Below are 17,939 nucleotides of genomic sequence, written 5' to 3' on the forward strand. Positions count from 1 at the left end.
AATAATATTTTTTTGCACCTTCGAACTCTTTGGTGAGGACGTATGGATTTCGGTCAATGAGGTTGTCTATGTTGCTCTAAGAAATATGTTATGGATTGATGACGTCACTGCTTAGAACGCTTCTGATTGGCGTTTCAGTAATAATGGCCGATTGGAGTATTTTGCATTTTTATTTTATTGAATATATTAATAATCCTTCTGTTTATACTGAGATTGGGCCATATTTTAGAATCATATTAACATATATGTTTCTTTGAAACCTTTATTTCCATGATTCTTTGTTACTTGCAACAGGCCTATTAAACACATAAGAGAGTTACTTGGGCCATTGGGGCATAGCATAATGTAAAACAAAAAAGAAGTATTACAATCCATAATACGAACCAGTAAGAGAAATGTGTCGTCATTTTCCGGGTCCTGGAGATCGGTACTGACCAGCAGCCGCAGCCCGCCCGCAGTGACGTAACAGAACGGCCACTGCCAAGCGCTGCCGTCACTGTCAACAAAACAACATTCAAACCTTTTTCGATTCGAAATGCCTTTGACTAAATGTGACGTTCTCAATCAAAAGGTTCTTTACCTATAGATGACAGAAAAACCTATTAGAAATGCGCAGTCAAGAGTGAGTCGGACTTAATTACTTAGTTTGTGATCCGACCCCTACCGGGGTTTTTAAAGAAATTTCATTCACGTTCCACATAAAAAAAAACATTGTTAAAAATTGGGTCCGGAACCCTTGGAACGCGAGTCCGACTCACACTTGACCGGTTTTTTTTATTTGTACTCCCCCATACAGGGGCCCATTTCTCGAACGATATTAGTCTAATATTATTAGCTTGACAGTTCGTGGACTAATAATATTAGTCTAATACCGTTCGAGAAATGCCCAGTTTACGCACACGTCATATTAGTTATGTACAACATTTATGTGTGCCTGTATATATAATACTAATGACTGTACCTTGGTTCGTCTTCGGATTGCAGAGGGCAAAAAGACGGTGGGGCCATCTTACGGACTAGAGACATAATGTTTTCAATGAGAGAAGGCTGCAGCACCGCTTCTAAAGGCGCGAGTGTAGCGTATATTTCCCACATACTGTCTCCGGACTGAAAATACACATCAATGGTTATTATAAAATACTGGGTAATATACTTCTTATTTTATTCAATCATAATGAAACACTCTTACCCCTTTTTGCTGTAACAGCTTGGGGTGTAGCTCTTCTTTCCAACTAGCGGGCAAATTAGATATTCTGTAAGAGTACATGATAACGCGTGAATATTTACCTATTATCACATAAAGGCGAGGTGAGCTCAGGCCAGTTAGTGAATTTGAGATTTAGTATCAAGTGAACTTAATGAACTGGTATACACATTTAGCAACGGCAAATTCTCACACTTGCGCTAAACTGTTGTTTGATTACGAGTATGATTATATAAAGTTAGCTTGATAGATAATATTTAAAAAAAATACTTATTGGCCTTAAAGAATAAAAATATGAAGCAATATTTATTAAGATAACGTGAGCGGATAGACGTAGACTTACTGCGCCTGCGTGATAGTGACAGCGAGGAAATGGTCCTCCTCCTTAGAGTCGATGGGCTCGCGAGCCTCCAGCACCCGCCCGCCCAGCACGCCGGCTTCCCAGTCCTCGTGGCTCCTGGACCAAACATTTCAATATTTGACACTCAGCTATCTCAGCGGCGCAGACCGTAAAACCAGTAGAGAAGAATGAATATTTTCTATGCGATCAAGTAAATCCCTGAGAAATAGCACTTGTCGGAATTATCAACAACTAATAGGTATGGCATCTTACGCGTAAGTTTGTCGCACGGGAAAATAGTTGTTTTAATTACTCTTATCCATTTTTTTGTAAAAGTGATAAAGCGGCAGATACTCATATTAAGTACCTACGAAAGTAAGTATCAATATACTATTTCGTTTGTGAATAGCATCCATGTGCAGTATAGTAGGTACTATTATGTATCGTACGATTTACAGAATACATTCTGCAATTTGCAGATGATTATTTTTATTTTTACCAACCTTTTGTGATGTCGAACTGATGCAGAAGCGACTTTCACTTTGAGTTGATTGTAATGTTCCTGAATGTCTACTGTAGATATGATGTCGTCAATTTCCATAGCCAGCTTCGATTGGTGCGTGGCCACGACCAGCGTCGCTCGGCCCACGACCCATTGGAACCAAAAGAAGGTTTTCAGCTTCACTGAAGGTCACAAACAAATAGTTCCACAAATAATGTATTAAATTTGAGTAAAACAACAAATAAAGTCACTTTCATTAATGTATGTAAGGTAAACGTCCCCTGTGCTCGGTTCGATATGCTAATGCCCAATAGCAATAGTTGATACCCCTGCTGTTAGCTCTTTTGCTAAAGATGTAACTTTAAACATGACATGTATTGAGACAGTGACGAGCACTCAAACGTCTATCTTTATAGAAAAAAACAATAACATGACAAACCTTCGGGAATTGCTCGACATTCAAATATGGGAATAAGTTCAGAATAATTTTCACTCAAATTCTCATCAGACGGGGTATCCTGCTCGTTTAATTCAGACACTGATCTGAAATATTATTGTACAATTATTAATGCAATTTAATCAATTAATTATTACAAACGACTTATTAACATTACATTACCTTACTATAGACCTGTGATCATGAGAGCCAGGCAATGACGTGTATGACCGAGATACAGCGACCGACGTCCGGCTCATTACCATGTGCAGGTGTTTCAAACAATGTACCGCTGCAGCGACGATGTTCACCTGTCATTTTGTAAAGTTTTGATAATAATGCCTCAAAAACATTTACTTAATTACACAAACGGGTCTACCGCGATATAATTTCATTGTTTTCACCTTAAATTCCGACGTTTGAGCCGAGCTGAGTGAGTAAGTTGTATCATGGTATAATAATATACTCCGCCTGGTACTCTATTCCGAGATTCGCGTATGACCTAACTGACACGGGCCTACGTCATCATGCTGTTTACAGGTTCTCAAACTTTAAAATGTGGGAGAATTTTAACCAACGGTGAAAATTATTTTAACGGCATTAATTTTAAGTTATTCATGTAGAAACATAGTAAAATAAAACAAATCTAATGTATTAAATTAAACTTTATTTATCTATAGAAGACAAACGTTTGAAAAACTAATTCACAGTTAGACATTCATTACCAAGCTTACGACGTGAAAAGTTTGGAAAACACTGCGACTGCTGACACTGAGCGAGAAGGAAATAACAATTAACACGCATTCGACAAGGATGACGGTCAGGGCATGAAGTTATCTAGATCCGAATTGTCAAATGTGACAGCGCTAACCTGTGTTGCCAGTAATGTAAACAAAATTACCCGAACGTCTGAAATTTCTTTCGTCAATCGGAAGATATTGCTAACGAATAATTAAAAAAGACGTGTTATTGTAAAATTTAAGATAAAATACATATAAATGAAAATTATAAAATTATAAAGAAATATTTTAACTTATTAACCATAGGTATAATGTACCCATGTAACATGTTATGTTGAAATAAAGTGGCAATGTTATTGTGACGTAGACCCGTGTCACTCTGGGAAGAGAAGACCATGTTTTATTAGACCATGAGTTGTATAATTAAATATGTGTACGCGAGAGTTTAAAGTGTCATAAATACATTATTGATACATTTACATAACTCATATTTTTTTCGTACACACATGTTACATTTGATGTATTATACACATTGTAATAAGTACAACTTTCAAAAGGCACCAATTAATTCTGATGTCGATATGTTAGCCGGTGGAGCTACTCTTATAGTCTCGGCTGCCTTTAGAAACGACTTAGGGTTTTGTTTGATAAGGCAATATTAAACTCTAAGAAAAAAACGTGCCCCCTAGATTGACAGCCGTAACAGTTAGCGCGGTACTGCGTACAAACGTCAACTTTTGTCAATCAAAGTTTATAAATCTCGTTTAACTGTCAAATTGAAAGCATGAAATTGTCCCAGACTGTACACATCTTACACAATCAATAAAATTTGGATTAAGTAAGGACCATCTTTACTAAATTTTTAGTCATATAGTAAATCGCGGCTTGCGGTTGGGTCCTTTGTTAGGCTCCTGGGTTAGGAGAACATGTACCATCAGGTTCAATTTTGCATGGACTATTTATGAATGATTTCATTCATAACATGTCCATGCACTTTTGAACCCTACTGTACAATAAAGATATGAAGGTGTTGACCTGGTCGTGGTCGAGCCGGACGGTGACGGGCGGCGTGTCCGCGTGCAGGTGCACGCCCATCGACACCACCGGCCCTTGCGTGGTCTTCTCTTTTGGATCCCGGTCTCGAGGGTTGCTCTGCTTGCGCTAAGAAATAGCTTACTTTACTATATGTATATTTAATTGTTTAACAGCATGAAATAAGTTTTACGAAAATAATAAAGTCAAGCATATTTTTGTGCTTTTATATTATTTAACAAGTAAACCATCATACGGGTACATGTATATAAAAGAGTGTGGAGTCATCACAATTTATAATTATTGTTGTGTCGTCACTCTAACTGCGTAGAAAAATCTGTGTGACGTTTCATAAAGGAACCAATTTGATTTGGTAGTAAAATAATATATTTAGATACATCTTGCATAATAAAAGTACTTTAAGTAGTTTTATAACTACTTTTTTTTGATTTATTGAGAAATCAACAGTCATTCATTAACATTAATCAATAGATTGAGCAGCAGTAAATAGACCTATAGTTTCCATAATTAACATATCAAAAATACGTAGCCAATGCACCTTTAAATACAACAAGAAAAAAAAGAAAAATCAACAAGAAAAACTAAAACGAATACAAAAACATAAACAATTTAAGTTCTCACCTCTGGACTTTTATTTCTTTGGAGTCTGAAATGAAATTGACTTTCATTAATGAAGACTGCAAGTAATTGATAAAATAGCACATTTATTAATAGGGAATATTACGCGAAACTCTGCGTAGGTAGCGCCACTACCACTATCTGTCACAATCTGGGGGTCTACCGCTGGTCTACCGTGAGATGCGAGGGTCGAAGTTTCGTTGTCTAGCCTCTTTATCACTCTTGCATATTAGAGCGATAAAGAGGCAGATTTCTGAGTTTCGATTTTCGCGTGTACCGGTAGGCCCTTGTTAACAAACCGCCTTGATGCATCAATGTCATATTTTATTGTCTGTGAAAACTTGTCAAAAAATAGTTTAAGGCACAGTATGTATAAGTTAGTCTATGAATTTACTGGAGTCGGTAGTGCTGCACTCTGGCGGCAGAACATTGCAGTAATATCCCCTATTTTTAGACAAAACGTAATAAAGAATGAGCATTTCCGCGATCGAGATTTTCACTAGATGGCAGCACCGTGACGAGAGGTCTTTTTAACAGCTGCTGTCAAAATCCACCAATATAAAAAACATGGTTAAACATGATTGGTGGATTATGACAACTAGACCTCTCGCCACGGTGCTGTCATCTAGTGAAAAACTCGATCGCGGAAACCCTTATTAGGGCAAAAATCACAAATTTATATACCTGGATGGACCTCGAACGAACTCCTTTAATGTTGATGGTTTGAAATCAATTCCTGATTTAAAATATTTTACCCTCTGGAAAAAATAAAAGTCGTTAAAAATGTTAAGTTTTATTTAGATCATCTTCCTCGCTTTGTTCCGGCCTTTAGCCACGGCTCATTGGAGCCTGGGGTCCGCTTGGCAACTAATCCCGAGAATATTGAAAAATAAATATGTCAACGTTGTTGGTTGTTAATTCTTTTAAATCACACATCAAAGTTCAACTGAAATGTAAATGGAAAAATACCCAAGTTGTATTACGTCCTCTTGATCACTGAAAATTCTAACTTCTACATAATTTTATTCAAAACTATGTTACGGGGTCAAAATGATTTTGCCCGTCTTAGTGATGTGAGCAATGCCGTTCCCTACATCAAGATTAACCCTCTTATTCATAAATCATTAATAAGCCTTAATTGGTTTACGTTTTATCCCTTTCTTGCATTTGTATGACAGATTACGACAATCTATTAGCTAATTGTAGCTTGTAGCGCGTCAATGAATAACGCCATTAGTCTCAAACTAATCTAAATTTTATACGAAACCACTGCACAAGTTCGTCAATAACCGTGGTAAGGTGTAGTATAATTACCAATTCATCTGGGGTCGGCTCCGACCGCTCAGTGGATTTCTGTTGGTCCGGCGACACCTTCCACGAGCGTATCTGCATGTACTTGGTAACGACGGAGAGGGTGACGGTGGTGGTGACGGCCTCCAGCACCAGGCGCGTGGAGATGGGCGAGGACTTGAGCGTGGAGCGCAGCACGCTGCCCTGCACGCGCCCGGCGTCAGTGTACTGACGAAGCTCTAGGGTGTAGCACGTCACGTCGGCTAGACGCAACTTCCAGGGGAACGACTCCATGGGTTCCTCTGCAAATATACCGTTTTTACAGGCTTTTTTTAACTTACAATGTTTATTTGTAGTATCTACTATGTTTGTTCAGGTCAAAGCTTGCAAGCTAAATTAGACTCAATTACCATTATCCGATTGAGCTGAAGCTTTACATACATATGTAAGCTGGGTAACAATGCAATATTATGGTACCAGCGAGCTAATCTGATGATGAACACAGGAGGTGGCCATAGGAACTCTGTGATAAAACAACACAACCTAGATGTGTTGTTAGAATTGTCATGATGACTTGATGAGTATTGGTTGTCGATAGAAAGAAAAGTAAAGTCAGAGATAATAGCTTGTATCAAAAATGAAATTTTTGACAATTTCTTTTTCAATATACAGTGTTTATCACGTTTGTTATTTATTATACTACGCGTCTCGTTCTCGATGATAGATAACATGTAGTACTGTTAAGTATGCTTAAACTTCACAACGTTTAGAGATTTAAATTTGAAAAATATTCCCGCGCCCGACGCTATCACGTCGCGCGCGCCCGTGCCGGACGCCATATTGTTTTTGTTGTGCAAAGCTTCTGACGTTCGAGAAACTAAATTAATTAATTATTATCGTTTATTGTGTTTCAACCACGTTTCAACAATGCCAAAGAGGTCACGTTCGCGATCTAAAGACCGGGAAGATCGAAAAACTTGTAAAAAAACTCAAGTTAATGCAGGAACAAATTGATAACCTAACAAAATGTATGACGGAGTTTATCCAAAGCCAAAAAAAGGATAACAATACTCCAGGTAAGGAATATAAAGGTGTTTTGTATGTCAAAGCTACTAAATATGAACGTTCTATGCGAACATCATATATTGAACAGCTCCACACGAGCTTGTTCAGTTCTATACGAACATGAGTTTATTATTTTTTCCATTCGAAATACAAGCATATTTTCTTTAAAATACGGCAATTATTGCTGTAATCGGACGAAGTTCAACAAGAACTTGTTCGCTTTTTGTACAAAAAGTACTCACTTTTAAAAGAATTTGCGTCACTACAAGTGCAATATCGTAATACGTCATATATATGTATTATACATATATTTTCATTTGCAGATGTTGTGGAGGCTAATAAAGAAAATATACCAGAGATATCTAATACAGACTCTGACAAATCTGCTAATAATTGTAACTTACAACTCTCCACTTCTTCCGATGTTGATATTATTACACCCGAGGATAATATTCAAGAATCAACTGAGGCTCCACAAGACTGGAACCAGGAGTTCCTAGAAATGATGGGAGAGGAATTACCTTGCTCTAATGCAACCACAAATATTGATGAGACTATACAGAAACAGTGGACTCATTGGATCGCAAAGGGTCTAACAGAGGAGACTCGAAAGGGTCTTATCAAAAAATATTCTAGAGAAGGACCTCTTCGCACCGAAGCACCCAAAATAAATATGGAGATAGTGAGCCACTTAACAGAAATTGCTAAAAAGAGAGATCAGCACTTTGCCGACACCCAAAATTGTGTGGGTACCGGACTGATTTCACTCGGGGCAGCTATATCAATGTTAATGGAAAACCCTGAAGAAGGAGTGGACCACATGCAACTTATGAAATATCTTTGGGACACTGGAAAAATTATGTCAGATATTTTTCATCAACACTCAGTTGCAAGAAAATCTTTCATTACACCAAATCTTGATAAGGACATTAAATCTACCCTAGAAGCGACAGATTCTGACGAATGGCTTTATGGTATCAAACTAAATGAGCAAGTAAAGGATGCCAAAAATATTAAGAAGGCTTCAGCTTCACTTAAGGCACCAGAAAAACCACCAGCTAAGAAGCCATACCAACAGCCCTATTACTCCTATCAGCCCTACCAGGTAAACTGGAGAGGCCCACCTGCGAGACCCAGACAGGTGGGCTATTATCCACGGAGGCAATTCACCAATGTGAGATACAAACCGAAGCCCTTCCAGACGAAGTCTTCACAGAATGCAGGACGCTCCACAACACAAAAACAAAACCGTCCAGCATCGAAGAAGTAGAGGTAAATTATACTGCAGGTCGCCTGCAACATTTTGTGGATATATGGAAAACCATTACAACTGATGACTTCATTATAAATTGTATCAGAGGTTATGGTATAACTTTCAAAAACAAACCTTTTTCAATTCCGAGAGCCAACTCTCAGCTGGCCTCCGGGTGAATTTAAAAAGATAGAACTAGAAATTTCCACACTTCTATCTAAAGGGGCTATTGAAGTATGTTCAGATTGCGAGGGACAATTTGTGTCATCCTACTTCCTAGTTGAAAAACCAGATGGTTCTTATAGATTTATTATTAATTTGCAAAAATTAAATGAGTTCATAGAAACTTCTCATTTTAAAATGGAGGATCTTAGAGCAGCCAGAGACTTAATTTCCCCTAATATGTATATGGCAACATTAGACTTAAAAGATGCCTATTTTTTAGTCCCAATGTGTAAAAATAGCAGAAAATATTTAAGGTTTAGATTTAATGGTATTTTATATCAGTTCACATGTCTCCCATTTGGGTTATCCACTAGTCCTTATATTTTTACCAAAATCATGAAACCCGTTATGAATAATATACGCTTAAATGGCTGGTTATCCTTAGTTTACTTAGATGATTTACTGTGCATTAGTGATACATATGAATCCTGTAAAAATAATATAAAAAGTATTATTGCATTTCTAGAAAAACTAGGATTTATTATAAATTATAAGAAAAGCCATACAAATCCAAGTAAAAGATGCAAATACCTCGGTTTCTTTTTAGACTCAGAAAAATACTCAGTTGATTTACCAGATGATAAGAAAAATCAAATTATAAATTTCATAAGCAATTTTAAAGTAGGAAATCAGTACAAGATCCGCCTTTTCGCGCAACTGCTAGGAGTTTTAGTTGCAGCATCACATGCAGTTCAATATAGTAAAATATATTGTAAGAGACTAGAGAGAGCTAAATGGCTAGCGTTAACTGTAAATAATGATGATTTTGAAGGCTATATGAAAATTACTGATTATGTCAAAGAAGATCTTACTTGGTGGCACTTAAATGTATTGACTGGTTCTAACCCCATACGCACAAAGAAATACAGAATAATTATTTCCTCAGATGCATCTAGATCAGGCTGGGGCGCAGAATCCAATTCAATAACTACCCGTGGATTCTGGAACCAGGATGATAAAAAATTTCACATAAATTATCTTGAGCTCCTAGCTGCCTTTTTCGGATTAAAGTGTTTTGCCTCTAAACTAAGTAACTGTGAAATTCTAATGCGAATAGATAATACTACAGCTATTTCTTACATTAATAAGGCCGGAGGTGTCAAATTTCCCCACTTGAGTGAATTAGCCCGTAAAATATGGCAGTGGTGTGAAAGCAGAAAAATATGGATAGTAGCTTCTTACATTGCGTCAAAAGAAAACGTCGACGCAGACGCTGCTTCCCGCGATACGAACTTAGACACCGAATGGGAGCTAGCGGGCAAATATTTTAAGCATATTGTAAAAAAATTTGGTACTTGTAGTATTGATCTGTTCGCATCCAGAATTAATACCAAATGCAAAACATTTTGCTCCCGTTACCCTGATCCAGAAGCATCAGTAGTAGATGCGTTTACGATTTCATGGGAAAAAGAACATTTCTACGCCTTTCCCCCTTTTGCTGTAATATTACCAGTATTGAGGAAAATAATTAATGATAAAGCAACAGGGATAGTAGTTGTACCAAATTGGCCCACGCAAGCGTGGTACCCGATGTTTACATCACTTTTGTGTGAATCTCCTATAATATTGGAACCTTCAACTGACCTACTCCTTTCTCCTTGCAGGAGCAGAATACATCCTCTATCACACAAACTTTCTCTAGTGGTAGGGAAATTATCAGGGAGGCGTACCTGAAAAAAGGAGTTCCAGAGATGTCGGTTGATTTTATTATAGACTCAATAGCACAATCCACTCTTAAGCAATATGAAGGATGTCTCAAAAAATGGATACATTTTGCTACAAGTAATAAATATGACATATTTGATCCCACCAGTGCTAATGTTATAGAGTTTTTGACAATGAGATTCAACGAAAATGCAAGTTATGGTACATTAAATTCTACAAGATCAGCAATTTCTCTCATAGCAAAAAGAGACATATCCAATGATGTCATTATATCCAGATTTTTTAAGGGCATTTTCAGAAGACGTCCTTCTGCACCTAAATACTCAGAAACATGGAATATCGAGCAAGTTTTAGAATATATTGAAAGCCAAGGTAATTTAGAGAATCTAAACCTAAAAATAATATCAGAGATTGCGACTACACTATTAGTTCTCGTTACAGCCCATAGGTTACAAACTATAGCCTTGATTAATATAGATGAGATAAATATAAGTTCATCAGGGCTCCAAATAAAAATTCCTGATAGGATAAAGACATCAAAACTTGGAAAAAATCAACCCCTACTCATGATTCCTTTCTTCAGAGAACGACCAAAAGTTTGTGTAGCCACCATAATCCTTCATTATTTAAAAATAACAGAAACAATTAGAGGAGGAAATAAAAAACTATTTCTGTCATCGGTGAAACCTCACAATCCAATCAGTCCTCAGACAATTGGTCATTGGATCAAATCCTTACTCGGTAAGGCTGGCATTGATACTGAAAAATTTAGTGCATATAGTGCAAAACATGCCTCTGTGTCTACTGCTTATAGGAGAGGTATAGACATTGATACAATTAGAAGAACTGCGGGTTGGACAGAGGGGTCAACAACATTCGCACGTTTCTATAACAAACCTATTATAGAAACAAATAATAAGTTCGCTATTAGTATTCTAACTAAAGATAAATAAGGCTGTGCTAATTATATGCATGTCATAAATATTGTAATTGTTATTTTCTTGTTGATTATGAATAATTAATAAAGACTGTGCCGAAGTTATAAAATATTTGTATCATTTAATTTAAATGTTATACTTAAAGAGTACAAATATTTTTAAACATAGCTCTATCACAGACTCTAAAAATCTACATGTTATCTATCATCGAGAACGAGACGCGTAGTATAATTGCTCGATCAAACGAGCCCGCCGAAGGCGGGCGAAGTTCGATCGAAATTATACGAAGCGTCTCGTTCGAAGATGATCACTTCCCACCCATAAAAAAGAAGTGATATTTCAAATGAATACCGTAAAAAGTGAAACCCATCCCTGTAATCATCTTACACGAAACTGTGATATCGCATAGTTACTCTAAAATATATGGCGTCCGGCACGGGCGCGCGCGACGTGATAGCGTCGGGCGCGGGAATATTTTTCAAATTTAAATCTCTAAACGTTGTGAAGTTTAAGCATACTTAACAGTACTACATGTTATCTATCATCTTCGAACGAGACGCTTCGTATAATTTCGATCGAACTTCGCCCGCCTTCGGCGGGCTCGTTTGATCGAGCAATAAGTATCTGGCATTTCTTTACAACCAAAGTTGACTTTTCATTTATGTTTTTCAATGCATTTTTAAATCAGAATGCTGATTTAATTACTAATTGGGTAAAAAGCACTTATTGTAGGTACAGTCACCTGCAATAATATGTTACTCTCCGAAGGCCGCAAAAATATGTGACACGCTCTTATGGTTCTACAAATACGATCGTGTCAGATATTTTTGCGGCCGTCGTTTTGTAACATATTATTGCAGGTGACTATACATTAATTAATTTATTCCTTGGGTATGATTTTACTTTTTTGAATAAGAATAATTCTTTTTTCGATTACCTGTAGTTGGCTTTGTTATAAACGTAGGGCCGTCATGGCGGACGGCATCCCAAAGATGGTTCATCATAGAGTTTGAGCTGACTGTTAAGCGCCCCATACTGAAATTAAACATTACTTACATGTAAATTGAATTTAGCGCGGAGCAAGTACCAGGGCCTCATGAGTTACGAGAAGGTGTCGTTGACCAACGCGGCGGCCGGGTCGCGTACCAGTATGAAGGTATCGCGGCTGCTCGCGTATCTAAGCTGTATAATTTTGGTTTGGTTTGTTTGTATGATTCTACTACGAGCCCCGATGCAAATTATTTCGTCTATTTCCACGCAACAATTTTGTTTATTCTAATAAATTTTACACATGAACATAAAATGACCCAGTAATGGGAACCATAATAGTAATGTTTAATGTAGTTTATTTTGATCGTATAATAAAATTGCATGAGACTTTTATTGCAGAAAAAACGTACTTTCCAAAAACGTTGTCCAAATCGTATTGTCCTCTCCTACAGCACTGCTGCATGCATGGGCTCGAAACAAAATTGTCAGTACATTGGCAGAGCGGTGTTGCTTTCCCTAGTAATAGCCCTTTTCACATATGTTGCAATCCTACCCGTCAATAAAAAACAAAAAAAATCGTTATTTTTTTTCTTTCAGTACAAACGGTATTTCTTGTATTTGGATTTAGTTATTGCAGAGTGTTACCATATAAAATTAAATTACATTAGTATAAGCATTAAATATTAGTAATTTTAAAACTACAACATTATTTTTGAACAAACGCGAGAACCTCAAAAAATGGTCTCACTAGACGAAAACATGTGCATCGGGGCTCGTAGTTTAAAGTATTATTTTTTTTTGACTCGTAGAAAAAGTATTGTATACAATAGTGATATAATCAATCTTCGGTCGTAACGCTTCGTTATATCACGATTGTATAAAATACTAACTACTAATGTACTATGCAGGGGATAGTGTCATAAATTTTATATATAAAATACGGAGAACTTTCTAAGCATTAGTCTATAAGACCATTATATCAGCCGACAAACATACAGTGTAATAAATAACGATCTCTGAATCTCAACAAGAACTGGCGAGCGCTGCCCTCATTGAACAGTTTTGTTTTAAGCACACGTTACCTGAGCACTAGCACCTGCTGCTTGGGCAAGCCGGCGGCGAGCCGCTCGACGGCGTCGCGCATGGCGGCGCAGCCCTCGGCCGACGCCGTGCCCGTCGTGAAGTACACCATCGCCGTTCCCAACTCCACGCAGACCAACAGCTTCTGCAGGCGCGCGTGCAGCTTCAGTAGGCGATCGGGGTTCAGGAACGTCTCCGGGGTTTTAGCCTGCATAAAGAAACTGTTTACAGACAATGTAGAAATGTTAAAAACTACCTGTACCGTACACCGTACGACTGTGACCCGCTACTGACTACACCACGTTACCGGCGGAGGCGGCGCGGGCCGGCGCTTTTCGCCGTGGTCGCTGCTGGAGCTGAGGCTGCGCAGCCGCGCCGCGTGCACCAGCTCCGACCCCGAGGCTGTGCGGCTGTGACCCGCTACTGACTACACCACGTTACCGGCGGAGGCGGCGCGGGCCGGCGCGTTTCGCCGTGGTCGCTGATGGAGCTGAGGCTGCGCAGCCGCGCCGCGTGCACCAGTTCCGACCCCGAGGCTGTGCGGCTGTGACCCGCTACTGACTACACCACGTTACCGGCGGAGGCGGCGCGGGCCGGCGCGTTTCGCCGTGGTCGCTGCTGGAGCTGAGGCTGCGCAGCCGCGCCGCGTGCACCAGCTCCGACCCCGAGGCTGTGCGGCTGTGACCCGCTACTGACTACACCACGTTACCGGCGGAGGCGGCGCGGGCCGGCGCTTTTCGCCGTGGTCGCTGCTGGAGCTGAGGCTGCGCAGCCGCGCCGCGTGCACCAGCTCCGACCCCGAGGCTGTGCGGCTGTGACCCGCTACTGACTACACCACGTTACCGGCGGAGGCGGCGCGGGCCGGCGCGTTTCGCCGTGGTCGCTGATGGAGCTGAGGCTGCGCAGCCGCGCCGCGTGCACCAGCTCCGACCCCGAGGCTGTGCGGCTGTGACCCGCTACTGACTACACCACGTTACCGGCGGAGGCGGCGCGGGCCGGCGCGTTTCGCCGTGGTCGCTGCTGGAGCTGAGGCTGCGCAGCCGCGCCGCGTGCACCAGCTCCGACCCCGAGGCTGTGCGGCTGTGACCCGCTACTGACTACACCACGTTACCGGCGGAGGCGGCGCGGGCCGGCGCGTTTCGCCGTGGTCGCTGCTGGAGCTGAGGCTGCGCAGCCGCGCCGCGTGCACCAGCTCCGACCCCGAGGCTGTGCGGCTGTGACCCGCTACTGACTACACCACGTTACCGGCGGAGGCGGCGCGGGCCGGCGCGTTTCGCCGTGGTCGCTGCTGGAGCTGAGGCTGCGCAGCCGCGCCGCGTGCACCAGCTCCGACCCCGAGGCTGTGCGGCTGGCGCCACGCCCGCTCGACGACTGTTCAACAGATTGAAATTTATAGAATTAGTATGCGTATGCCATAGTAGCAAATATCGGGAAATAATAAATATTTTATTTTATTTTATTTTATTCGGGATGCTTACTGCCTAATATACATAGGTTAATAGACTTATCTACTATATGCAAATTACAAGCTTCCACATATATAATGCTAGATAACATAAATATAAAGGTCTCAAATTAGCAGAATATTACACTATATAGGAATATTCCTGATAAACTATGAACGCAAACTTAAGTCAGGTAACGTTAACTATCTATTGAAAATAATATTTATAACATTATTAATCTTGCTGTGAAACAAATCTACATCGGGCATATCATTAAGTTCATTAAATAACCTAATTGTACGAGGGAAGAAACATTTTTTACGAATGTTATTGCGAGAAAGAGGGATGCGAAGCAAGGGTCTTCTGCGCAGTTGCGAGGCAGGTATATAAAATTGTACTTTGCTCACAAGATCCGGGGAATCGACTATACCTTGGGCAATTTTCATTAATAAACTTACGTCATTTGCCAATCGTCTCTTAAATAAAGGGACAAGATGGAATTTTTTGCATGACATAGAATAGTTGTCCATAGATAGCTTAAATTTAAAGGAGAGGAATCTAACAAACTTCTTCTGAATTTTTTCAATATTTTCTGCATACACCTTATAGAACGGGTTCCATATTTGAGAAGCATATTCGAGTTGAGATCTTACATAGGCACAGTATATGATTTTAATTGTTTTCATTTTTTTAAAGTCACTAGCAGAACGAATCAGAAAGCCAAGAGCTTTATAAGCTTTGTCAGTAATACTTTCTACATGCTCATTAAAAGTAAGTTTATCATCATAAATGACACCTAGATCCCGGCAGGACTTTTTAGTTATAAGGTTTTGTGATTTAATTTTGTACACACTTTTATAAACATTTCTTTTCCTAGTAAAACTCATACTAAAGCATTTTGAAACATTTAAATCTAAATTGTTGTTTTTACAATACAAATCCAGTCTATCTAAATCGTCTTGCAATAATTTTGCCTCAAATTCACTATTAACTATTTTGAAGATTTTCATATCGTCCGCATAAAGCAGAAACATACTATTAATAAAAATTGAACCAATATCGTTGATAAAGATCACAAATAAAAGTGGCCCTAAAAATTATCCCTGGGTAACTCCGGAGGGTACCCTTATCCAGGACGACTTGAAGCCATTAAGAACAACAGCCTGAGTTCTATTTAATACGTAGGCCGAGAACCACCTGAAAAGATCACCACGGATACCCAGAGTCTGTAATTTGAATAATAATATGTTATGATCTATTCGATCAAAACATTTGCTATAATCGGTATATATCACATCAATTTGGTTACCTTTCCCCATATTGTATGAAACAAAATGTTAAAAGACACTAAATTCGTGACGGTAGATTTTCCACCGACAAAGCCGTGTTGCTGCGGAATGATTTTAGACTTGATATCGACATAAACTTGATTATAAACAATACGCTCGAAAACTTTAGCCAAGATACATAATTTGGAAACGGGTCTATAGTTTTCTATATTATTTTTTGAGCCTGATTTGTGAATTGGTGTAACATATGCCGATTTCCATATAACTGGAATTGCCCCGTCAGAAAGGGAACGACCGAAGATGATTGATACTGGGGTTGAAAGTTCACACGCACAGTTAATAAGGAATGAAGCCGGGATTGTGTCAGGTCCTGCCGATTTGTTAGGGTCAAGTGACTTTAGTAATTTATAAACTTGGTTGCTATCTACATCAATAGAAGAAATGTCACAGGGAGTGGGTAAACAACTATCTGGGACATTACCTGGCATGCTGGAACAGCTCTAAAATATATACATATGTACTTATTACATTGTAGCTTATTACTTATTATTAACTTATTACCACGTTAATTAGCAATTTCAAGCCATAAAAAGTTATAGTGTATGTTTAGAACTAAAATAAAAAATAACAATTAATTTCTGAACTTACAGGTGGCGTGACGCGGCGTCGTAAATAAGAGTGTGACGATGACGAGGCTCTTGACAACGGCGCTGTTTCTGTAAATTAGCATGATATAAGCCAGTATTCATCATTATCACATTTTACCATATAAAAAGATGCGCATATATTAAAAAAAAGGTATGTACTATGAGTTTGCTTACCTAATATTGTTGTGGGTGATTTGTTAAGCGGTTTGTAGGCGAGCCACGCTATGAAGAGAGGGTCGGCGCAGAAAGCCAGCGGCTCAGTCCACACGCCCAGGTAGTCTACCGTGTCCTGCGACTGCTCGGCGCACCACTGCAGCGCCACGCGGACGAACCCTCTAATACAGACAAACTCGTATTGTACACTCAGTATACAACTATACCATAGCAACACTAGCAAATAGAACAACCAAGTTCAAAAGTATCTGCCCGATTGACTGAGCCGTTTGTAGGCGAGCCACGCTATGAAGAGCGGTTCAGAAGGCTCCATTCACACGCCCAGGAAGTCTACCGTGTAAAGCTCTAATTATAAACAAACTCATGCACATACAACTCCAACATATGATTGTACAATGTTGAGTAATATTGTACAATCAGCATCAAAAGTAACTGATGGATGAACAACGGACCAAAAAGACCTGCCACTGTAAAATAGTGAAAAGTAAATACTAATATATAAATTTACATAAATCTATAGTTCGCGTTCAAAAGTATCTGCCGCACTCTAATGAGGTTGGCAGCTTTCAAAGTTTTTTAAATGGTTCCAGCTTAGGTTTCTCCTGTTTCTGATTTCGTTCTATGGGATTTAAAGGGGTAGGACCAAAAATATAAGAATTTGACACTATTGGTAGGACTGACAGGAGAGTCTATACTGGCGCCATCTGTTAAAAACTTCTGCTGGCATACCCCATTGTTTTATTTTACATATATAATATATATATATACAGGGTGTCCCTAGCCATTGGACAAATCCGAAAAGTACGCATGCATTAGGGTATTTAGAACCAGTATACAAAGTATCATAACAATCGGTGTAGCGGTTACGAAGAAATTAACAAATTACGATTTTTTTTACTTTGGAGCAACCTGTATGTTTAAGTAGCTCCTGAGGTAATAAATAGTATGAAACCTTCTTCAGTCGTTTTGATTATCTTTTTTATTTA

At 39.2% G+C, this 17,939-nt stretch overlaps 2 protein-coding genes across 3 annotated transcripts in view; one reads left to right on the forward strand and one right to left on the reverse strand.

Annotated features, from left to right (window-relative positions):
- Positions 1 to 17,939, reverse strand: part of LOC134805094 (uncharacterized) — a 91,562-nt gene that overhangs the window by 50,298 nt on the left and 23,325 nt on the right. Inside the window, exons 18-33 of the mRNA XM_063778384.1 lie at positions 16,954 to 17,114; positions 16,781 to 16,848; positions 14,644 to 14,769; positions 13,401 to 13,606; positions 12,266 to 12,363; positions 6,208 to 6,485; positions 5,578 to 5,651; positions 4,897 to 4,921; positions 4,258 to 4,383; positions 2,666 to 2,793; positions 2,486 to 2,589; positions 2,048 to 2,228; positions 1,548 to 1,661; positions 1,190 to 1,253; positions 962 to 1,107; positions 385 to 496 (exon numbers count right to left, since the gene is read on the reverse strand). Of these exons, the coding sequence (XP_063634454.1) occupies positions 385 to 496; positions 962 to 1,107; positions 1,190 to 1,253; positions 1,548 to 1,661; positions 2,048 to 2,228; positions 2,486 to 2,589; positions 2,666 to 2,793; positions 4,258 to 4,383; positions 4,897 to 4,921; positions 5,578 to 5,651; positions 6,208 to 6,485; positions 12,266 to 12,363; positions 13,401 to 13,606; positions 14,644 to 14,769; positions 16,781 to 16,848; positions 16,954 to 17,114 (2,011 nt within the window). The remainder of the gene's footprint in view (positions 1 to 384; positions 497 to 961; positions 1,108 to 1,189; positions 1,254 to 1,547; positions 1,662 to 2,047; positions 2,229 to 2,485; positions 2,590 to 2,665; positions 2,794 to 4,257; positions 4,384 to 4,896; positions 4,922 to 5,577; positions 5,652 to 6,207; positions 6,486 to 12,265; positions 12,364 to 13,400; positions 13,607 to 14,643; positions 14,770 to 16,780; positions 16,849 to 16,953; positions 17,115 to 17,939) is intronic.
- LOC134805096 (uncharacterized) lies at positions 6,890 to 11,942 on the forward strand. Of its 2 annotated transcripts, XM_063778394.1 has the most exons (3): positions 6,890 to 7,259; positions 7,572 to 8,520; positions 10,330 to 11,942. In XM_063778394.1, the coding sequence occupies exons 1-2, from the start codon at positions 7,181 to 7,183 to the stop codon at positions 8,516 to 8,518; spliced, it is 1,026 nt and encodes a 341-aa protein (XP_063634464.1). In that variant the 5' UTR covers positions 6,890 to 7,180; the 3' UTR covers positions 8,519 to 8,520; positions 10,330 to 11,942. The 2 variants fall into 2 exon arrangements, with proteins under 2 accessions (XP_063634464.1, XP_063634463.1); XM_063778393.1 differs by having other exon boundaries at positions 7,572 to 11,942.

This window comes from Cydia splendana, chromosome Z (genome assembly GCF_910591565.1).
Source record: "Cydia splendana chromosome Z, ilCydSple1.2, whole genome shotgun sequence".
NCBI classification, from domain to species: Eukaryota; Metazoa; Arthropoda; class Insecta; order Lepidoptera; family Tortricidae; genus Cydia; species Cydia splendana.